The sequence below is a fragment of the Hypanus sabinus genome, chromosome 3 (assembly GCF_030144855.1).
Source record: "Hypanus sabinus isolate sHypSab1 chromosome 3, sHypSab1.hap1, whole genome shotgun sequence".
In the NCBI taxonomy this organism is placed as follows: domain Eukaryota; kingdom Metazoa; phylum Chordata; class Chondrichthyes; order Myliobatiformes; family Dasyatidae; genus Hypanus; species Hypanus sabinus.
In genome coordinates this window covers 171335633-171359777 of record NC_082708.1, presented here as the reverse complement: position 1 = coordinate 171359777, position 24145 = coordinate 171335633, and the positions used below count along the sequence as shown (strand labels likewise).

The 24145-nt window shown below is 43.9% G+C and overlaps 1 protein-coding gene across 9 annotated transcripts in view; it reads left to right on the top strand.

Annotated features, from left to right (window-relative positions):
* rnf24 (ring finger protein 24) overlaps positions 1 to 20818 on the top strand; it is a 181813-nt gene extending 160995 nt beyond the window's left edge. For all 9 annotated transcript variants that reach the window (XM_059965683.1, XM_059965679.1, XM_059965682.1 and 6 more), the window contains 2 exons: positions 12283 to 12362; positions 13161 to 20818. In XM_059965683.1, coding sequence (XP_059821666.1) covers positions 12283 to 12362; positions 13161 to 13272 — 192 coding nt within the window. In that variant the 3' untranslated portion in view covers positions 13273 to 20818. The remainder of the gene's footprint in view (positions 1 to 12282; positions 12363 to 13160) is intronic.
* The last annotated feature ends 3327 nt before the right edge of the window (positions 20819 to 24145 follow it).

Genomic DNA, 24145 nt, shown 5'->3' with positions numbered 1-24145 from the left:
ATGGTGGGGAGTCCAGAACCTGAGGACACAGTTTCAGAATACAAGGACACGCGTTTAAAACAGAGGTGAGGAAGAATTTCTTTAACCAGAAGGTGGTAAATTTGTGAACTTAATTGCCAGGGATGGCTGTGGAGGCCACATCATTGAGAATATTTAAAACAGAGGTTAATAGATTCTTGATTAGTGAGGGCGCCAAAGGTTAAGGCAGAAGAAAGGGGTTGTGAAGTATATTAAATCAGCCATGATTGAATACTGAAGCAGGCTTGATGGGCTGAATGGCCTAATTTTGCTCCTATGTCTTATGGTTTTAACAGGTATTAATTGACTGTATTTTTCGTGTGTCGATGTATTTAAATTGACTATCTCTTGAAATAGTCGTCTCATTATTTAATTATTTACTTCAATAGTCTGAATGAAAGAAATGTTTAAAACTGCTTTTTTAGCACTCTGTCTACCTGCAGAGCACTTTTTCTGTGAGTGCAGCACTATAGTCAGCACTCTGCTTTTCCTTTCTGCTTGCTCTGTGCAATTATGAATGTCATCATCTGCAGGAATGGCAAACAAAACAAAAAAGATTTTCATTGCATATTGCAAATGCCATAAAGGTTGATGGTGTTGTGGATAGTACAGATGGTTGTGATGGGTGACAACATGACATTGATAGGATGCAGAGCTGGGTTGAGAGGAGGCAGGTGGAGGTCAATTCAAGAAGAGTGAGGGGATACACTTCGTTGGACCAAACTTGAGGCAGAGTAGTAGGCCTCCATTAGTCTCAATAGACCATGGATTTGCCCCTTGGAAGGTTTCCGGGGCGCAAGCCGGGGCAAGGTTTTTTTTTATGGAAGACCGGCAGTTGCCCAAGCTGCAAGTGAGGCAGATTACAGGGTTAATGGAAGGATCTTAGCAGTGTGAAGCAACAGAGGGATCTTGAGATGCATGTCCAGAGATCTCTCAAAGTTGCCGTGCAAGTTGATGAGGTGGTTGAAGAGGTGTATGGTTTATTGGTCTTTATTAGTCAGAGGATTGAGTTCAAGAACCACGAGGCAATTTTTCAACATGAAATTCCACACTCGCAATATGGTTTCCAGTTCTGGTTGCCTCACTATAGGAAGGATGTGGAAGCCTTGGAGAGGTTGCAGAGGGGATATACCAGGTTGCTGCCTGCATTAGAGAGCATGTCTTATGGGGATAGGTGGAGTGAGCTCGGGCTTTTCTCTCTGGAGCGATGGCTAATACCAGAGGATGTAATTTTAAGGGGATAGGAGGAATATCACAGAATGCTAAGTACATGGAACATATTACCAGGGGTGGTGGCACAGCCAGATACATTTGGTAATTTTATGAGTTTCTTAGATAGATACGTGGATGGAAGGAAATGGAGGGCCACATGGGAGGAAAGCATTAGGTTGAGCTCAGATTGTCGACACAGCGTTGTGGGTCTAAGTCCTGTACTGTGCTGTACTGCTCGATGTTCTAAGCATCTCAGTGCACGTGCCAATGATAAGCCAGCACCATATTTTTGACGGGAGGTGAAGCTTCTGTTGAGGGGGCTGAGTCTCTATTCTGTGTTACCTGAGACCTGGTCACCCACTGGATCTCTTTACATAACTCCTTTGTGCAAAGGTGTCAATAGGGTTAGATTTATCTAAAATGTTTACTCAGACTTGCCTGCCTGAGGGTGTATTCACTGTAGGCCCAATAGACAGCAAGGAGATTGGGCAGGACAGCTCCGTGTACTAGCTGGCAGAGGGCCCCATGAAGGACCCACTGCTTATGGGATGGAACATAGAACACCACAGCACAGAACAGGCCCTCCAGCCACCGGTGTTATACTGATCTCTTAACCCACTCCAAGATCAATCTAATCTTTAGCAACACAAGCTAAAGGAACTCAGCAGGCCAGATAGCATCTGTCAAAATGAATTAACAGTCAACGTTTTGGGCTGAGACCCTTCATCAGCACTGGAAAGGAAGGGGAAAGATGCCAGAATAAGGTGGGGTGGTTAGGAAGGAAGACTAGCTAGAAGCTAATAGATGAAGCCAATTGGGGAGAATGAAGTAAAAAAAATTGGGAGGTGATGGGTGGAATAAGCAAAGGGCTAGAGAAGAAAGAGTCTGACAGAAGAGGAGAGGAGGAGAAGGAGGACTACCAGGGGGAGGTGATGGGCAGGTGAGGAGAAGAGATAAGAAGTTGTAGAAATTTATGGTCATGCTATCAGGTTGGAGGCAGCCTAAACAGAATATGAGGTGCTACACCTCCAACCAGTGAGTGGCAGAACAGGAGGCCACAGACCAGCGTTTCAGAACAGGAATGAGGATAAGAATTAAAATGGTAAATCCAGCTTTTTGTAGATAGACCGGAAGAGTCCCCCAATCTACGTTGAGTCTCACTAATGTAGAGGAGGCCACATTGGAGCACCAGATACAGTAGACAACCCCAGAAGCTCCACAAGTGAAGTAGTGCCTCACCTGGAAGGACCGTTTGGGGTCATGAATGGAGGTGAGAGAGGAAGTGAATGGCAGGTGTAGGACTTTGGCCGCTTGCAGAGTTTAGTATTGGGAGTGATGAATAGACAAGGGAATCACAGGGGAGCATTTCCTGCGGACAGCGAAGAAGAGTGGGGGGAGGTAAAGGTGGGTTTGGTGATAGGGCCCCATTTGGTGGACATTGTGGAGAATGATGTATCGGATGCGGAGGCTCATAGGGTGGTAAGAGAGGACAAGAGGAATTCTATCCCTGTTAAGGCAGTGGGAAGATGGCATGAGCGCAGATGTCTGGGAAATGGACAAGATGCAGGTGAGGGCAGAATCAATGGTGGCAGAAAAAAAAAACCCATTCTTTGAAGAAGGAGGACATCTCTGATGTCCTGGAAATCCAACCATCCTTCTTCTATAGCCCTCCATTTTTCTGGTCATCCATATGCCTATCTAAGAGTTTCTTAAATTGCCCTTGATGTATCTGCCTCTAGCACCAGGTAGGTACTGGGTGTGTGCCAGATCCATCAAGGCTTGACCCAGTTCCTTTCTGATACTTCTTAAACCCAGCAGCCTGTGGGTCAGTATGAACGTGTGAAGGCAGGATGATCAAAAGTCAAAGCTTAAAATTGGATCGCTACCTGGTTTCTCATGTACATAAAAGCTGAACTCGATTGGAGATCAGACTCACCGGTCTTGGCTGTAGTCCATAAACACTCTGGGACAATGGCCTTGCACAAATAATGTAATCGGAATTCCAAACAAGAAGGGAATTTACGAATGTCAACAGTTAGCTCAAGGAGGCAGAGGAGGACAGATAAATCAAAGACACAGGGAAATACAGAGGGTGTACTGTTTGCAGTTCACAGGCTATTCCTTTCAGCATATGTTAAGCAGAAGGCATTAACCATGCCGAGGTAAACCATGATAAAGTCTGTCTCTGTATAGATCCTTTTTTACAATCCTTACTGATGGTAACATAGCAGAAGAACTTGAGAAAGGTGGAGCAGCAATGGTCACATGGCCCCATGAGCCAACACTTTATTCAACAACACTTCAGCTGATAATGCCTCAGCTAGACTTTCACACCTAATCTCCAGCTCCCTTCCAAAAATATACTCTGACTGAGCTCTCTGCTCGTGGGTCGCAGCATGAGAACAGTCCCTTCAGATTCATCTATCTATCACGTGTTCATCGAAACAGACAGTGAAAAGTGTCGCTTCAATTAACTACCAACACAACCTAAGGATGTTCAAGGGGCATTTCATTCCGGTGCTAACATAGCTTACCTACATGCAACAATGATGACAAAACGACACCAGCAGGACAGACCCCCTTTCCTCCCTCCCACCATCCAACCGCACACACGTCCTATGGTTGAAAGGCCTGTTTCTATGCTGTCCAACTCTTAAGTCTCTAGTGTATGTGAGTCCTGAGTTAAGGTGTTGATTCATTGCTTGTGTGGCATCACATTAAGGATAGGTTTGCCTTACTTGTGTTCATTTTGCACTCCACTAGACTATAAGACAAAGGAGCAGAATGAGGCCAATTGGCTCATCAAGTCTTCTCCACCAGATATTGGTCAGTCTCACATTGCCATCTGGAGAATAAATTGTCTTTCTTTTCACTAATCATGTGCGAGAGAGAGATAAAATGCATTACTTAACCAGCTAGCAATTTATTAAAATAGCCACTGTTGTCTTAAAGGTATAGACAACAGAAATATATCTTTATCTTGAGCAGTGGTACTGGCGATCTTGGTTAGATCCATTACTTGGTTTGGAAGTATTTCCTCTTTGCGCACTTCTCAAATGTCTCTGGTCTTGGTGTGCTGTGTATTTTTGGCCACCATGACTTCTTTAAAGATTCAAACTACATTTATTATCAAAGTATGTACGTATGCAGTATACAATTCATCTTCCCACAGACGGCCCTGAAACAATGAAACACCATAGGATCTGCTCAAAAAAATCATCAAACATCCAATGCACAAAAAAAGAACACATTGGGTGAATGGCCAAAAAAAAGCTCAATAAACACAGAATACAGAGACATTGAAACAGTCTAGAAATGTTCAGTTTAGTTCAATTCAGTTCAGTTTAGCGCTGTGCCATTCATTGACTACAGACCGCAGAGCCAGTCTTCTCCAATTAAAGTCGCGCAACATAGCAATTAAAAAAAGTAGTGACCAGAAACCAGAAACACGTCATAACATAAACTACAGAATCCAATCCACAAACTGTATCCATTAAAACTTGCCCAAGACCCCAGCACCATTCCTTAAACCGTATCAGGATGGCCTACATTCTTCAGTAGTGGATGCATACAGTCCATTGGAATGGTGATAGTTTAAAAACATGACCAGCCTGCAGCTGTGACACAAGATCTTATGATATTTATCTAAGTCCTTGTTATTATCTGTGGCTGTCCTGCCGTCTTGACTCTCTGCTGTAAGTGAGTTTGCTTTGAAGTTTATATTCATGACCTTGTAACATGGCATGTAGCAGGTACATGATCCATTGCAATGTTGTCACTAAAAGATCATGAAACCTTCAAACCCTCCTTCATTATTCCCCTTCACCTCTATAGTTCTGAATTCACCCTCTGCACACGAATGCATCGACCAGCCAGTACATTAAACAGTTTGCTGCATTCATGTAGATACAAGAGATTCTGCAGGTACTGGAAATCCCAGTGTTACCCAAGTACACACACATGTGGGAGGAACTCAGCTGGTCAGGCAGCATTCCTCTCCTTAGATCCTGCATGACCTGCTGAGTTCCTGCAACATTTTGAGTGTGTGCTGCTTTGCATTCCACTTTGCACCTTATAGCATCTATAATTTTGTTTTGTAAGGCTGTGTGTGATATATATGTTTTGTGAATCCGGAGGAAGGTTGTTTTGTTAGGTTGTGTATATGTACTGTCAGATTACCTCGAACTTGAACTTGAGCCTAACCACTGAACGCCAATTGAATTCTTCTTCTGGATGTCGTCATTGTTTTACTGTAGAACGATCTCCCATGAGCAAAGTGATAATGACAAATATGTAGAATTCTTATAACACAGATTTAGTTAATTCAGCCCTTTGTGTTTTCTTTAGCCCCAAAAGAGTTAATCAGCCTAATCTCAATGCGACATGACCCAGCAGATGACAGCCTCTACTCTGAAGTATGTTCCAGGTTTTAATCATATTCTGGGTAAATAGCTCAAACTCATATCCCATCTAAATCCCTTAGGTTAAACCTATGCCTTTGCTAATGGAAAGGGTTTCCCACACTGTACCCCTATATAATTTTGTGTACTATATCAAGCATTGCAGTTAGCGTGAAACTACTACACCTTGGGGCTTCAGAGTTTCAATTCTAACGCTGTCTGTAAGTTTGTATGTCCTCCTCGTGATTGCATGACTTTCCTCCAGCTGCTCTGGTTTCCTCCTAAGTTCCAAAGACATACCAGTTAGTAGGTTAATAGATCATTGTAAATTGTCCTGTGATTTGGCAAGGAGTAAAAATAGGTGGATTGCTGGGCGGTGCGGGTCATAGGGCCAGAAGGGCCTGCTCTGCACTGTATCTCTAAATAAATGAAAAAAAGGCTCCTGCTCAGCCTTCTTTATTGCTGGGAAAACAAACACAGCCTCTCTGTTCTCTCCTCAGAGCCGAAACACTCCATCCCAGGCAGTATCTTGGTGAATCTTTATTCTGTTTTTAATTAGTTAGAGATATAGCACAGTAACAGATTCTTTTGGCCCAACAAGCCCACACCACCTGGTTACAATCATGTGGCCAATTAACCCACTAACTCGCATGTTTTTGGGATGTGGGAGGAAACCAGAGCACCTGGAGGAAACCCACATGGTCATGGGGAGAACATACAAACTTCTTACAGGCAGGTGGCAGGAATTGAACCCAGGCCAATGGCACTGTAATAGTGTTACACTAACTGCTACCATGCCTTCCCATCTGCTCAACACCTTCTCCAGTGCAATTACACCCTTCCCTTTGTGTGCGAACTGGAAATACACCCTGTACTCTATCTGTAGCCTAACTAACATTTCATATAGTTCTTCCATAACCTCCTGCTGTCTTACAGTTAATAAAACCAAGTATTGATTATGACTTCTAGGAAGAGCAAGAGGATAAGATGTGAGAGATTAGGACCAATCAAGTGTGATAGTGGAAAAGTTGTGTATGGAACTGGAGGAGGTAGCAGGGGTACTTAATGAATACTTTGCTTGAGTATTCACTATGGGAAAGGACCTTGGCAATAGTAGGGATGACTTACAATGGATTGAAAAGCTTGAGCAAATAAACATAAAGAAGGAGGATGTCCTGGAGCTTTTGGAAATCAGCAAGTTGGATAAGTGACCAGGACTGGATGAGATACTGTGGAAGGCGAGGGAGGAGATTGCTGAGCCTCTGGCGATGATCTTTTTATCATCACTGGGGATGGGAGAAGTTCCAGAGCACTGGAGGTTTGCAGATGTTGTTCCGTTATTCAAGAAAGGTAGTAGAGATAGCCCAGGAAATTATAGACCAGTGAGTCTTACTTCAGTGCTTGGTAAGTTGATGGAAAAGATCCTGAGAGGCAGGATTTATGAACATTTGGAGAGGCATAATATGATTAGGAATAGTCAGCATGGCTTTGTCAAAGGTCTTACTTCAGTGCTTGGTAAGTTGATGGAAAAGATCCTGAGAGGCAGGATTTATGAACATTTGGAGAGGCATAATATGATTAGGAATAGTCAGCATGGCTTTGTCAAAGGCCTTATGATCCTGATTTAATCTTTTGACGATGTGACTAAACACATTGATGAAGGTAGAGCAGTAGATGTAGTGTATATGGATTTCAGCAAGGCATTTGATAAGGTTCCCCATGCAAGGCTTATTGAGAAAGTAAGGAGGTATGGGATCCAAGGAGACCTTGCTTTGTGGATCCAGAATTGGCTTGCCCACAGAAGGCAAAGAGTGGTTGTAGACGGGTCCTATTCTGCATGGAGGTCGGTGACCAGTGGTGTGCTTCAGGGATCTGTTCTGGGACCCCTACTCTTTGGGATTTTTATAAATGACCTAGATGAGAAAGTGGAAGGATGGGTTAGTAAATTTACTGATGACACAAAGTTTGGGGGTGTTGTGGATAGTGTGGAGGGCTGTCAGAGGTTACAGCAGGGCATCGATAGGATGCAAAACTGGGCTGAGAAGTGGCATTTGGAGTTCAACCCGGATAAGTGTGAGGTGGTTCAATTTGGTAGGTCAAATATGATGGCAGATTATAGTATTAATGGTAAAACACTTGGCTCTGTGGAGGATCTGAGGGATCTTGGGGTCCGAGTCCATAGGACACTCAAAGCTACTGCGCAGATTGACTCTGTGGTTAAGAAGGCATACGATGTATTGGCCTTCATCAACCGTGGGATTGAGTTCAAGAGTTGAAAGGTAATGTTACAGCTATATAGGATCCTGATCAGACCCCACTTGGAGTACTGTGCTCAATTCCGGTCACCTCACTACAGAAAGGTTATGGAAACTATAGAAAGGGTGCAGAGGAGACTTACAAGGATGTAGCCTGGATTGAGGAGCATGCCTTATGAGAATAGGTTGAGTGAACTTCGTCTTCTCTCTTTGGAGTGACAGAGGATGAGAGGTGACCTGATAGAGGTGTATAAGATGATGAGAAGCATTGATCGTGTGGATAGTCAGAGGCTTTTTCCCAGGGCTGAAATGGCTAACACGAGAGGGCATAGTTTTCAGGTGCTTGGAAGTAGGCACAGAGGAGATGTCAGGGGTAAGTATTTTATGCAGAGAGTGGCAAGTGTGTGAAATAGGCTGCTAGCAATGGTGGTGGAGACAGATACAATAGCATCTTTTAAGAGACTTTTGGATAGGTACATGGGGCTTAGAAAAATAGAGGGCTATAGGTAAGCCTAGTCATTTTTAAGGTAGGGACATGTTCGGCACAACTTAGTGGGCTGAAGGGCCTGTATTGTGCTGTAGGTTTTCTAAGTTTCTTCTATGTTCTTTATTTCTTCTTCACCTCATCTGCTGTGCTGCTGCCTTCTGGGATTCCAGTGCACATGAACCACGTCCCTCTGTCCTCTGGCCATTCACATCTCAGCCTTCTTCATTATCATCATCATGGTGTACCATGTTGTATGACGTAGGTGAGCATGGTCTCTTGACCATTATTGTTCTTGGCAAATTTTTCTACAGAGCTGGTTTTCCATTCCCTTCTGCTGGGCAGTGTCTTTGCAAGATGGGAGACCTCAGCCATTATCAATACCTTTCAGTTCACCGCAATATTCGTCATTTTGAATATTTGTGTAAAAAGAAGGTGAGGCTTCTTTGTTCTTTGGCATTCCTTCTGAGATGCTGAGACAAGGACATCATCCCTAAGGTTGTGAGGTTGCAATGCATGCTGGTTTCTCCAGCGGCCAAACAAATTCTTTGATGAGCTAGCCAGGGGTTAGAATTGGTACCTGTACCCGTTTGGAAGCCTGAGAAGAGTTTATTCATCATATACAGTATGCCGGGAAAGCACTAGATCCTTTTTCATTGGACATTTAATTACCTGTCAATCTCACAACGTGATGTAAGGAAAGAACAAAGACAGATTACGTGACCTATGGATCGGACAGTAACCTCTCAATCCACGATAAGAAGTGACCTCCTTGAAGTGTAGGTTGTAATGTACAGATCTGAATCTGTGTTTTCCAGCTCTTGGGGATGGTTGTGATAAGGATCATAATCAGAGTTGGATTTATCACCACTGACTTATTTGACATGAAGTTTGTTATTTTGTTGGAAGAGTACTCTACAAATATGTAAAATCACTATAAATGATGAAATTAAATAGTGCAAATAAAGAATAACAAGATAAAGTTTATGGGCTTACTGTTCAGTATTGGGGTTTGTACAGTAGTGTAGCAGTTAGCAGAATGCTAATACAGCAACCCAGGTTCAATTCCCAATGCCATCTGTAAGGAGTTTGTACAGTCTCCCCATGACCACATATATTTCCCTCAGGTGCTCTGCTTTCATCCCATATTCCAAAGCTGTCTGGGATAGGAGGATAATTTAATTGTTTACAGGGGTGTATTTGGATGCCACAGGCTCATTGAGCTACAAGGGCCAGTTACCATGTTGATCTCTAAATAAATAAATAATCTGACGGCAAAGGGGAAGAAGCTGTTTTTCCATCATTCTGCATGGACCTTCAAACTCCTGCACCTCCTCCTCAATGGCAGCAACAAGAAGGAAGTCAAAAGCTCAGTAATTATTTCTTGCTTCTTACACTTAGATAAATATCCATCTCAGTTCGAAACTGAGTCAGTTACAGCCCAGAGAGCTCAACGAACGGATGCTTGGAGCCAGGATTGCAATGAACTGCAGCTGACAGAAGGGAGATTATCACCTCCCTGCCCAGCATGCACATCTCCCTGCACGCCCACAGCTCCCTGCCATCCCACCAGTACACCCACACTCTCCATTAACTGCTCCCCCCCAACCCCCATCCCACCATCTTAGCCCCCAGCCCTGCCAAACACTGTGACGGAATTGTCACTGCACAGAAAGAGGCCAGTTATACACACCTCTGTGTGGGTACACATAGTGGAGATCGGTCCCTTACTGTGAGACACTAATGGAATTTGTTGTACTGTGAAACAGAGTCCCCAAAGATTTACTTTATACAACAGTGATCAGTACAACTCAGGAACAACCCACAATTCCTGCATCGAACATGAGATTAACTTTATTTGTCACACCTATATCAAAGCAAAGTGAAATGTGTCATTTCCGTCAAAGACCAGCAAGATCGGAAAATGTGACAGGGGGGGCAGCCCACAGGTATTGCCATGCTTCTGGCACCACAGCTTATTAACCCTAACTTGTACATGCCTTTGTAGCATGGGATGAAACCACATACAGACAACTAGAAACATAGAAATGTACAGCACATTACAGGCCCTTTGGCCCACAATGTTGTGCCGACCATGTAACCTTTCTAAAAGCTGCCGAGAATTTCCCTATCACATAGCCGCCTGTTTTCCTAAGCTCCACATACCTATCTAAGAGTGTCTTAAAATACCCTATTGTATCCACCTCTACTACCTTCGCTGGCAGCCCATTCCATGTACCTACCACTTGCTGTGTGAAAAACTTACCCCTGACATCCCCTTGGTACCTATTTCCAAGCACCTTAAAACTATGCCCTTCATGTTAGCCATTTCAGCCCTGGGAAAAGGCCTCTGGCTATCCACACAATAAATGCCTCTCATCATCTTATATACCTCTATCAGGTCACTTCTTATCCTTCGTCACTCCAAGCAGAAAAGGCCAAGCTTACTCAACCTATTCTCATAGGTACGCCCTCCAGTCCAGGCAACATCTTTGTAAATCTTCTCTGCACTCTACGGTATCCACATCCTTTTTATGACCAGAACTGTACACAGTACTCCCAAGTGGGGTCTGACCGAAGTCTTACATAGCTGTAACGTTACCTCATGGCTCTTGAGCTCAACCCCACGGTTGATGAAGGCCAACACACCATACGCCTTCTTAACAGCACTGTCAACCTGTGCGGCAGCTTTGAGTGTCGGATGAGCACGGACCCCAAGACCTCACTGAATCTCCACACTGCGAAGAGTCTTACCATTATATATAGATGTAGATATACAGATAACTATAAAAGGGTGAACTGAATGTGCTGAGATTTAGTAAAACGTGGAGTCACTGTTAAACGATATCAATGCACTAAGCTCCTTACAGACATAACGTAACATGCCCACTTCAACTCCAATAAGGATACACGAGAGTCTTAATTTACTTTTCTTTAAAAGAAAGGATTCATTCTGAATTACACTACTTTTCTTTTGCCTACTCATTTATCGGTTTTTATAACGGCCTCTTAAACTCCACTATCATATCTGCCTCCATCACTACCCCTGGTAATCCATTCTGTGTACATATTAACATCAGGAATTCCTTGAATATCAGGATACTGGATTAGGTTCCGGGGGATGACCCTCTCCTTAGAGAAGTGGAGAGGGAAAGGAAGCAGGGATGTTTTGGTGTTAACTAGTTGGGTGAAGATCCATCTCTAGCAAAGGAAGTGTAAGGTACTCCTTCACTCCTTGTAGGCTTTTCTGTTTATGGGTATTGGTGTTTCCTTACGAAGCTATGAAGTAATCAATACATGTACCCAAGTTTTTATAAGTGATTGGTTAAAATAATTTGTGAGTAATTCTGTGTCCTGTATCTAAGAAAGGATGCACTGGCATTGGAAATGGTCCAGAGCAGTTTTATAAGAATGATTTTATGAATAAAATGGTTAACATGTGAGGTGCATTTGATGACTCTGGGCCTGTATTCACTGGAGTTTGGAAGAATGAGATGTTTCATATGGTGGGGGGAGTCCAGGACCAGAGGACACATCCTTGAGTACAAAGGAGATCCCTTTAGAACAGAGCTGAGGAGGAATTTCTTTAGCTAGAGGGTAGTGAATCTGTGGACTTCATTGCCCCAGTCAGCTGTGAAGGCCAAGTCATTGAATATATTTAAAACGGAGGTTAATAAGTTCTAGATTAGTAAGGCCTCGAAAGTTGCTGGTCGAAGGCAGGAGAATAGAGTTGAGACTGGTGATAAGTCAGCCATGATGGAATGGCAGAGCAGAGTCTGTGGACCAAATGGCCAAATTCTACTCCTATGTCTTATGGTCTTAATCCATCTTAATGTCTTTACATGTCAGCCTAATTCTGTAGCCTTTATAATAAGTACCAAATAACATAATGTGTCTATGTTTTATCTGACAGATTTGTGCTGTCTGCTTGGAGGAGTTCAAGTCAAAGGACGAGCTGGGAATCTGCCCGTGCAAGCATGCATTTCACAGAAAGTGAGTGCTGTAGAGGTTGAAGCAACGTGCGACCATGAGCAACTTGCAGGGGGGTCGCGGGGGGGGGGGGTGTTTTAAACATTTTTCCTGTCCTAGAATTATCAACTTGAGAGAGGATTGTAGAGCTGTGGATGAGAAGGTAGTGGGAAACTGAATTGTCAACCAAATTTGGCATAAAGTTAATTCTGTGCCGGCTGGTGCTATCGTTTTATATCTGGACCAGATCTAAGGGCATGGGGTTCAAGGGGCAGCCACTCCACGTCGGTAAACCATACCTTTCTCATGGAGGTGCAAGAGACTGCAGATGCTGCAATCTGGAGCACCACACAAGATGCTGGAGGAGCTCCGCAGGTTAGACATCACCTGTGGGTGGTGATGGGCAGTGGACACTTCAAGCCGTGACCCCTCAGTTGGCCACTTCCATCCGTAGATGTGGTCTGACCCGCTGAGTTCCTCCAGCTTCCCTCGTATTGCTCCTACCATCCTCTTGGAGGGCTTTGTCGGTGGGAAGGGTTGGGTTGTCTTAGAGTAGGTCAAAATATTGACACAGCACTGTGGGCTGAAGTTTCTGTACTGAGCTGTAAGGTCTGTGTTCTTCATACTGGGCAGAGTGCACAGAGGCAGGGGAATACTGTTTTCCTTTTCTCTAGCTTGTTCTGAACCTGAGAGAGCTCCCAACTCACTTTGAGTCCAAAACAGGGGAAATCTTGCCCCGTGGACCTTCAGGGATTCAGTTGTAACCCAGAAGCTGCAGTTGGTGTGTGTTTGCCTATAAAGTTTGTTTCTCTTCCCTCACAGGTGCCTGATCAAGTGGCTGGAGGTGAGAAAGGTTTGCCCACTTTGCAACACTCCCGTCCTGCAAAATGAACAGGAGCCAGGAACTGTGAACGGAACAGACAATCTTGTGTGACCCCCCCCCCCCCCCCAACTGAGCAACGCACGAGAAGGGTTTACTATATATTTTTTGTCATTACTATTGGTTATTTTGTTTTTTGTTTCTATTTTTGTGTCTGTGATGGAGCTGATCCACAAGACGGTAACGAAGGCAGCGTCTGCCTGGAAGAGAATGCAGTCAGCCGGTGTTGGGGGCAGACTGGCAAATCAACGCGAGCCAAAGCACTTTTGTCGTTGGATCGGCCGTGAATCGCTGCCTGACCTGCCTTAATGATGCAGTGGTCACACTGACTTGAGCTATTTGCAATGGGGCACTTTACACTGACTCCTTCCTCCTTCTGAATGTTGACGGTCACGGGTACAGCGGGGCAGGGTCGGAAGTGTATGGCGGCGGGGGACCTGTCTTACTTGCAAGCTGCGCCAAGTTCAGCAGGCAATTTTAATGGAATGACAGATCAAGGAAACAGATAATGTTGTCTGAGGAAGAAACTTCGCCTACGTGCAGAGCTCAAAGATCTGAACTTGAACCCGGGCCGTTAGCTAGGAACGGCAGCCGGATCCCCAGAGAGCAATTCTTCCCCTGTGCCTAACATCGTGCGCCCACACCTGGCCGCCTCTCTCCTCCCCAACCAGAACACGGAAACCCTGGGGGAGATGGGTTGCTAGAGCTTGTGTGGAGGAGAGGGTTTGGACAGGAAGGTCAAACCTGAACGCCGAACATTACCAATTTAGCTGGACGACTGACAGCTCGCTCGGAGAGTTTCTTTGCTAAAACAAAACGGATTTTTGTACAATGGACTAATTGTTTCTGATACTCTTTATGTGGGGCTGGTCTAAGGCTGAAACTTGACGGTTGGGGGGGGGGGATGGAAAGTGGGCGACAGTGAGATTCTGAGTAGACCATGATATAATTAGGTTTAAAATGTTATTTATAGTATTTTTAACGGATGTTAGTAATGGAATGAAACGCAGATGGCGGAGGAGGGGAGGGATGCTGGAAAAGGCTGCCAGCACGGGGTGAAATCCCTCTCTTTAGTAACCAAGGTGACTGAGCAGTGCAGTAGAGCAGCAAAATTCTCCAGCAACCCCTCTGTTGGGGAGTGGGAGGAGGCCTCCCCTGATCACTCGACAAACAGCCATTTCCCCACATGCTGTTCTCTTCCCCCCACCCCCACGGCAAAGCACTACATTGACGGCGTCTCCGCGGCGATTGCAGAGCCGCTGCGGGGCAGGTGCATACTGCAACCCCGCGGACGTTCCCTGTCCTATCTGAGCCCCGGGCCTTTAAATAAAATGTCTCGGAAAGGAGTGAGTCTGTACGCTGCAGAACAGCGTTGACTTCCCTCCTTTCGTTGAGCCCCCTGCCTCAGTGGTGTACTGTCGCAAACCCTTTCCACCTTGTCCGTCCACGGTCGCACTGAGAATGCCAGGCTCCAGGTCTCTTTAGCTACTCAGCCAATTATTTTCAACTGCCCACCCCGGACTCACGGAACCATTTGCATGTTATGGTGCAGGACGCAGTCACGGACTCACTCCGCTCATCCCCAGTTTCTATGGAGACACGGGAGACTATAACGGTTCTGATTCAGGGCTGCAACCCAACACGGTAACAACCCCTCACTCCTCCGCCCACACCCAGATGCTGCTCGCCCAGCCAAGTCCCCCCAGCAGATTGCTGCAAATTTTCTGTCCCTAAAATATCAAGCCCTGGAGTGCATGGTCTCTGAACTACCGCGGACCCAGAACGTTAGGTGTGCGTGTAATGAGATGACAACAGCTGTGAACACAGCCTATTATTGAATTAATGGAATTGTTGCATCCAGTCCATCAAGTGTGCGCTAGCTCCTTATAGAGTTTACAGTCCCAACCCCTTTCTTCCCCACTGACTTTACTCTCAGAAATGCATTTCCAATACTCTATTGCCTGTGCCACCGGCTTAGCAGGGGAATCCCAGATCCTCTCCGCACTCCAAGCCAAAGTGCTTTCAGACCACAAATTTTATTAGCAGATTTAGGCCTTTCAGCCTATCAAGTAGGTATACAAAATTATGAGGGGTAAATAGGGTAAATACTAGCGGGGTTTTCCACTCAGCTTGGGTGAGACTAGAACTGGAGATCATGGGTTAAGTGTGAAAATCGAAATGTTTAACACAAAGTTTCCCAGAGCGTGGTGGGATTATGCAAAGGAGCTGCCTGAGGAAATGGTGGATGTGGTTTCAATTTCACAGTTTAAGAGAGTCTAGATAAGTACATGGATTGGATGGGTATGGAGGCCTATGGTCAGGTGCAGGTCGACAGGACTAAGCAGAATAACAGTTCAGAATGGTCTAGATGGGCTGAACTGCCTGTGTCTGTGACCATGACTGACTTTTTAAACACCATTTCCCACCACCTTCCTCTAACCCTTAACCCCTTTACCAATCAGAACTATCAATCTCTACTCTGTTATAACTTTTGTCCAACTTTTAAAATCAGCTCTTTGAACCATCAGCTTAATGGGTGATGTTCCTTCTGCTAACCCTGCCTTCGTATCCTACTCACATCTACTCTCAGTCTTCCATTCTTCAAGGAGAACGTCTGTTGGAGAGTGGCCATTTTAATCCAGTTGGTGAGTGGAAGATTCAAATATGGGGAACTGTGTGAATATGGAGATATGCAATGGAGAGTAGGATCAGACTGGCATTGCTTCCATTCCAGATACTGGTTTACTATTGTCATATGCACAGTGAAAAGTCTGTCTTGCATACTGTTCATACCGATCAGATCATTACTCAGTGCATTGGCTGAGAACAAGATAAAGCAATAACAATGAGAATAAAGTGTAATAGCTACAGAGAAAGTGCAGTACAGGTAAACAATAAAGTCCACAATCATAATGAGGTAGATTGTGAGGTCAAGAGTCCACCTTGATGTAGTAGGGAACAGTTCAATAGTTTTATCATAGCGGTTTAGAAGCTGTCCTTGTCCATGGTGGTATGTGCTTTCAGGCTTTTGTATCTTCAGCCCGATGGGAGGGGGAGAAGAGGGAACACTGCAAGGGGAAGGATGTGTGTGTGCAAAACAGTTATTAGCCCTGCGACCTTTATAGAGTCATGGAGAGGCACACACCCACAGGGTAAGTGGGCAGGAAGACCACTGTTCAGCCTACCAGACTAACCTTCTGTCCATCGATGTAATCCCATTTATCCGCTTTAGGATCATCTCCGGATCCTTGAATTTCCATCCTTTAATTTTGCATTCTGTTGCTAGCCTGTGTTTGCGAGCCGCTAGTTTAACAAGTTTCAAACTGCTTGATGTGAAACCAGAATCAGGGTAGATCTGCCCCTTCTCCATGCAGAGATAATTCCATTGATAAGTGGAGCTGTAGGGATCAGGTATGATGAATGAAGAGATAGCAACTTCCAGGTGCAATTTTTAAACAATTTATCTACCTGTTCCCCTTAGTATCCAGACTCCCTTGCAAAGAATAATCTTAGATGCATTGAAGTCAAAACTGAGCTGGATAATGATGCCTTCCTCGTTTGTGCCCACTTACCATATGGGAGCTAACCTGCTTAACGTAGCTAACAGCCCAGCCGCCAAACCCCACAGTGGCTGAAAGGCCTTGTAGGATGTGGAGAGGATTTTTCCTATCAGTAGTCTAGGACTGGAGGGCACACCTTAAAAAAGAGGGGTGTCCCTTTAGAGATGAGGAGGAAATTCTTTAGCCAGTGGGTAGTGAATCTATGGAATTCATTGCCATAGAAGGCACTGGTGGCCAAGTTTTTGAGTATATTTAAAGTGGAGGTTGATAGGTTCTTAATTAGTAAGAATGTCTAAGATGGACTCACTAAATTATGTCTTTGTGTGGCATTCACAGCCTATCATGTTGTCCAGTACTCTCCCTTCTCTTTGCACTTCAGGAGATGCTACTGGAAATGTTCTCCAGCACTTGTGATACCACTTCCCCCAGCCCCAGGTTCAACAGAGGAATTCAGAAGAACTCCTGCAAGGCTCTTGCTGCTTGTCAGCTGCCCAAACTGACGTACGGCCTTGGGCAGTGAGCCCCAGAGGTGAGACCACACCATACCCCTTTGTGGAGCCTTCCACAAGAAAGGTCACTGTTAACCTTGACAGATCTCCCCACAAGTCAATCACTGCCTCAGGTTTACTCAGTCCTGTCGAGTTAGAAGGAATAAGGAGAGTGAGATCATTATATTAAACTAATCCAAATAGAACACTTCCTGGCTTGATGTACCTTAAAATGTGGAGACATCTGAACCTGGCTCCCACAGTTTCCTAAAGGATGAGTTCCCAGTCTCTGTTGAGCCTGAAGAGAAATGGGAAGTAGATGGAGACCATAAGGAGATGGGTATTTGAAGACTCACATCTTCAGAAACCATGTACATTCTTCCTACTGAGCCATTATTGGAACATAGTTGACCAGGGTCTAACAGCCTGTTGTTTTGAGTTGAAGCCTGATGAAAAAGGGTACAAATGTGAAGAACTCAAAATAGGCAATTGGATGAAGGTATTGAGAACTGCAGTTACAAAGGAGTGACTGGAATACTTAAAGACTGTAGCTAAAGTGTGAGGCTTAGCAAATGCTCCCATCTCAGCTGAAGAACAAAGGCAGCACATAGGCCTGTGACAAATCAACAAATCTAACAAACGGGGATTTAATTTTTACGTAAATCATGCAACATCAGGTGACAAATGGCAGTTCCTGAGCAGTAACTTACATTATGAATACTGACAGAAGCTTGCCCCAACGGCGCAGAAGATTGCATGATGGTTCGAACAATGTGCCAAACATTGTGCTCGACCTGAAAAGAAGCATTTGATCCAGTGTCATTTTTATGGCGGGCCACTACACTGTGTTGAAATGATGGGTAACTCAACTTGGGAAAGTAACAACGGCACCCTGCTTTGGTTAGGGTTTTCATTCAAAGCCTTTGCTTCACAAATATCCAGGGTATTTCTGAGAAATTTAACTACGCCTGCTTCATAGTTGTACAGATGAGTTTTCATCCAGTGGTCGTTGTTTACTCTCTCCCTCTCTGACCAGATGTTGAGTTTCCCCATGTTTAAGTCACAAGAGTGTTCACTTAAATTTATTATCAAAGTACATGTATGTCACCATATACTGCCCTGAGGTTCATTTACTTGTGGGCATTCACCGTAGAACAAAGAAATAAAATAGAATCACTCCACGGGTCTTATGTGGAGATACCAGTTAAGTGACATTGATTAAGGTTTACATATACCTGAATCAGACTATTGGGACTTTGGTAACCGATGGGATGTACAAACCTCAAGCTACCCCAGGTTTCTGAAAGAAAGGCTTTGAATGAAGTTCATCTTAATAAAAACTGAGCGTACAGTGAGAGGGTTACCAACAGCATATGATCCCAAAATCAAAATCACAGCCTTTGTGTTGCCTTCCATGCTGAATTTATTTATTTATTTTTCATTTACTTAGGAATAAAGCACAGAAATGGGCCCCTTCTAGCCTGTCCATTTACACCCATGTGACCAATTAACCTACTTATCCTTTAGAGTGTGGGAAGAGACCAGAGCACCCAGAGGAAACCCACGTTCACGGGGAGAACATATAGTACAAACTTCTTGCAGTGGCTGGAATTGAACCCAGACCCCTGCCCCAATTCACCCCTCCTGAATCTGTACAACTACCACGGGAAGGAATTAAATGTAATTTTTTCCCTAGGAAATGTATTAATGCAACTGTTATTCCAGTCGGATTTTCATTGTTGGCACCACTCCCCCCCCCCCGCACCCCCCCAGCTGCCAGCTGAACTGAATCATTCTTTCTTGAAATTATTTGAAGTGTTGGGACATGGGAGCAATGCTTTCTTGCTCTGTCTCTGTGACCCCTGACTCCAGCTATGGTCCAGCCCCCTCTAAGCACTAGGCATCAGTTGTCCAAACTGAACAACTTCTCATTTACCCAGTGAGTGGGTAAACGTTGCTTCTTCATTACTGATGATGTATATATTTACCTATAATCTGTTAATATACTTACAACATTCTTTCTTGAAAGGCTACCAAAGCTGACTGTGTTACAAAATCTTTCTTTTTTCATTTTTGTTTATATTTTTTATTCTACAAAGAAACTCAGTGTTAGACATTGAATAGGGAGCTCTGTGTTGTAGAATAGGGAGAACAAAGTGGCCTTTTCATTGGACCTCACAGCTTCTGGTCTTTGTATTAGAGTTCACGTGGCTCAGAGTTGAGTAGAAGTGAGCATTTTATGAGTAAACACACAAGGCATATTCATCATCCTGCAGTGCAGATGTTGAGATGTAGTTGGTCAGACCAAGACTTTGTTCCTGACTGCAGTATTTAGTGGTTACATTCCCTTCCCCTCTCACTTTCAGTCACTACACCTGTCCACTCCTCCCCCACCATAGATTATCGTACAAAATTAGGCCACTTGGTCCATCGAGTCTTCTCCACCATTCAATCCAGCCCTATTGTTTCCCAAACCCATTGTCATGCTTTCTCCCGGTTGCCCTTAACCCGTTTACCAATCTCAAACCTATCAAACTCTGCCTTGATTATATAGCTCCCTGTGGCAATAAAGTCACCACCTTATGGTTGAAAGAATTCCTCCTTATCTCCATTTTAAAGGGATATCCTTTTATTCTGGGGCTGTGCTTTCTGATTCTAAACTCTTCGACTAATGGAAACACCCTCTCCACATCCACTTTGTCCAGGCTTTTCAATCCAATAGGATTTAGTTGGATTTCCACGCACACTCCCCCACATCTCAGCCCAAAATGTCGACAGTTTATTTCTATCAGTAGATAGTGCCTGGCCTGTTGAATTCTTCCAGCATTTTGTTTGTGTTTTGCTCTGGATTTCCAGCATCTGCAGAATCGCACATGTATTTGGGAGGAAATAAGTAATCTCAGTCTTCACTGCAGAGATCTGCTTGAATAAAGATTGGTGCTTAATCTACTGGGGTTTTCTGCTCTCTGTTCACTTGTCCTTTGTCTCTTAGCTCTTCCCTTCTACTTTACAGTCAGTTCTTTCGTTCTCTTCTTCTCTCCTCTCCAATCTGCCATCTCGTTCTAATCAGCCTAGTGCTTTTATGACACAGTTCAGACATGGTCAATGGAAGCAGTTTGAAGGTGTAATGAAGGCCACTTTAAATAGTCCACTATTAAAGGTTTAGCTTATAATGAGTGAAGATGTGGATTTCTAAATGTTTTGGACAGAAGAGGTCAACTTCTAAAAACCGAATATGTCTGTTCTTTCAGTAGCAACGTAACCTTGAGCAGATGCTATGATCTTCTTGTGGGTGGCCTTCTATTGATACCATGTAATAAAGTTTATGGAACAAAGCATATTGGTTTCATAGACATGTTTATATAAGAATTCTGCAGCAGAATATATTTTAAAACATTGCTATTTGTAAGCTATATTTTTGTATATTTAATTGCTATTTTAAAATTTGGATGGCTTTTGTTTTGCTAATTAATTGCATTGTATTTCAGAATATTTGCATGTAATTTGACTGGAATTGTAAATAAATAAGAGGTTTCAGAAATGACGGGTGTGACGTGGTTTATTATTAAACCTCTGATGGCTTGGGGCACTTTCTCACAGTTTTCTCAATATTCTGCTGGAGAGGGAGTTACCTGATCTGGTGTGTAGTGTAGGCCTCCATTAGTCTTGATCGACCATGGATTTGTGCTTTGGAAAGTTTCCAGGGTGCAAGCCTGGGCAAGGTTTCTTCTATGGAAAATCGGCAGTTGCCCAAGCTGCAAGTCTCCCCTCTCCACACCACCGATGTTGTCCAAAGAAAGGGCATTACCTGATCTGGTACTGGGCTGCACGATTTATTAAGATCCAGTTCCTTACATCAAGTTCATGTGCAATCAACTTTCCCTCACATTCCACACTGATCCACTTTGAGTCTTCCTTGTACCTTCCATTCCATATTGATCCATCTCAGAGCATCCCTTATATTCCATTCTATCCTGATCCACTCCTGGGTTTCCCTCTCCCTTCCATTTCATCCATGATTCACTTCAGATCATTCGTTTCACTTTCATCCCATTCCGGGTCAACCTCAGAGCTTCCCATCTCTATGTTGTAGAACTTCATCTATATAAACCAGCAACAAAAGCTTTGTTAAAATCTACATGGCAATTTTTATTTTCACTGAACACCTTTGGCACTCAAGGGCCTCCATGGTGATAGAATGGCATTTTAGTGTCTCAATTTCATTCAGTGGCTGTCACCTAATGGTAAAGAATTTTAATTACATTCTGGTAGTGTCTGTTTGAGGCATCCGTTGTTACTTAAAATGTTGGTGCTCATTGAAGGAGGAATTCAAAGTTGAGTCTATTGTCATATGCACAAGAACACAGCATGCTGCAGGCTCTTGTGACCCACAATGTTGTGCCGACCCTTAACTTCATTCTAAAGATCGATCTGAACTCCCACGTAGGACTCCATTTTCCTTTCATCCATGTCCCTAATATACCACCAATCCTGGCAGCAAGTTCTACACAAATACCTCCCTCTGTTTAAATAAAAAGAACTGCCTCTACCATCCTGCTATATGGATCCGAAACATGGAGAATCACTAACACCAGCTGCAATGAGATCCAGACCTTTCTCAACAAATGCCTCCGGCAGATCCTCCGCCTCAAGTGGTACAACAGAGTGTCAAACCTAGACCTATGGAAGAGAGCAAACCAAGAGCCCATTGTATTCCAGATAAGGAGGAGGAAGTGGAGATGGGTCGGCCACACCTTGAGGAAGAGCCAGTCGAATGTCACTCGACAATCATTCGAATGGAATCCACAAGGGAAGAGAAGAAGAGGTCGCCCAAAGCAAACCTGGAGGCGTAGGCTTTTGGATGAACTGAAATATTCATCTGCACTACAAGCCCTCGGGAAGAAATTGTTTTGCAGTCTTACTGCCTTGGCCAGGATGTTTCTGTACCACCTACCAGGCTGGTTCCAGAACTGAATGGATGAAAAGAAGAAACTGTTCTGACAATGTTGGGAATTTGGTAGTGCTGGACTGACAGACATTCCAGACAAATGGATATTACTCCTATTAATACACCAAGACATGTTTAATTCTCCTTCTTTTCAGGCATTATAGAGTCACAGCAGGGAAACAGGCCAGTTGATCCATGGTGATCTAAGATGGTCTCATCTGTCTACATATAGTCCATATACGTCTAAACCAGGGGTTCCTAACCTGGGGTCCATGACCCCTCGCTTAATGGTATTGGTCCATGGCATAAAAAAGGTCATTAGTCCCTGGCCTAAACCTTCCCTATACAATTCCCTGTTCACGCACTTTTTCAAATGTACCTGCCTCAACCACTTCCAACTCATTTCATATATTGACCGCACACAAGGTGAAAACAAGGTCCCCAGGTTCCTTTTAAATTTCTTGCCTGTCACCCTAAATCTATGCCCTCTAACCCTTGATTCCCTAACCCTGTGAAAAAGCCTGAGTACATTCATCCTATCTGTATCCCTCATAGTTTTATACACTTCTATAATATCAAATTTCATTCTCCTGCACCCCAGTGACTAAAGTTCATCCCACTCAACCTTTCGAGTTCTGGCAACGTCCTTGTAAACTTCATCCACACTTTCTTATAGCAGGGTGAACCAAAACTGAACATGATAATCTGAATGTGACCTCATGCCTTGTACAACTGCAACATGACATCCCAATTTCTATATCGTAACTCGTGTGATAAAATGTCCCGTTGAAACAGCTGAGTCAAAAGAGATTACAAGAAACTAAGCCTGGTGAGTTTAAAAGGAGCGTGAGAACAGGGTCTTCATGAGTTTTAAAGGAGTGTGAGAACTGGCCATCAATTAGCTGATGCCAAACCATTTAGACTTACAAACAAGATAGTGGATTATCGAGGTTTTCAGAATCAGAATCCACCCACCTACTTTCCCCCTTACCTGGTTTCACCTATTCCACTCTCCCCCATCTTATTCTGGATTCCTCACCTTTCACTTCCAGCCCCGATGAAGGACCTCGGTCCAAAACATCGACTATTTATTCCTCTCCATAGATGCTACCTCACCTGCTGAGTTTCTCCAGCGTTTTGTATGTCTAGCTTTGGATTTCCAACATCAGCAGAATCTTTTCTGCTCAAATTTATTATCACTGACATATATTGTGAAATTTGTTATTTTAAATAAAATTACTGTAAGTTACAATAAGAAATGTAACAAATAAATACATTAAATAGTGCAAAAAGAGAATAAAATAGTTCCGGGACCATTTAGAAATCTGATGGCTGATCAGAAGAAGCTGTTCTTAAAAAAGTTGAGTGTGTGCAATGAGGGTGCTGTACGTTCTCCCTGATGGTAATAATGAGAGGTGGGTATGTCCAGGGTGGGGAGGGTCCTTAATGACGGACACCATCTTTTTGAGGCACCACCTTTTGAGGATGCCAGATTGCAATTTGTCTTATAGCCCTCTCCTGAGTGTAAACATGAAAAGGACGACAATTCCAGATGTTGTTCAGAGAGATACACATTACTTAAAAAGATGCTGATCATTGCAAATTACATAACACAGAGCAGTACCTCACAGGAATATGATCACTGATACTGAACTGTGAAAAAGCAGCTCTAATAATTTGAGGAAATCAATTTGAGGAAACTATGGGAGGGGAGGTTAGTTCACCAGTAGAGCAAGTAAATAGACAGTGTGTGAGGGAGGAAAGGCAGGTGATGGAGAAGGGATGCGCTCAGCCCAAAGATGTAGGGGAGAAGAAAGAAAAAGATAATAAATTTGAATGCATTGTTAGGGATGAAAAGAGAGGAGGAGGTGGAGAGTATCTTAAATGTATCTATTTTAATGCTAGGAGCATTGTAAGAAAGGTGGATGAGC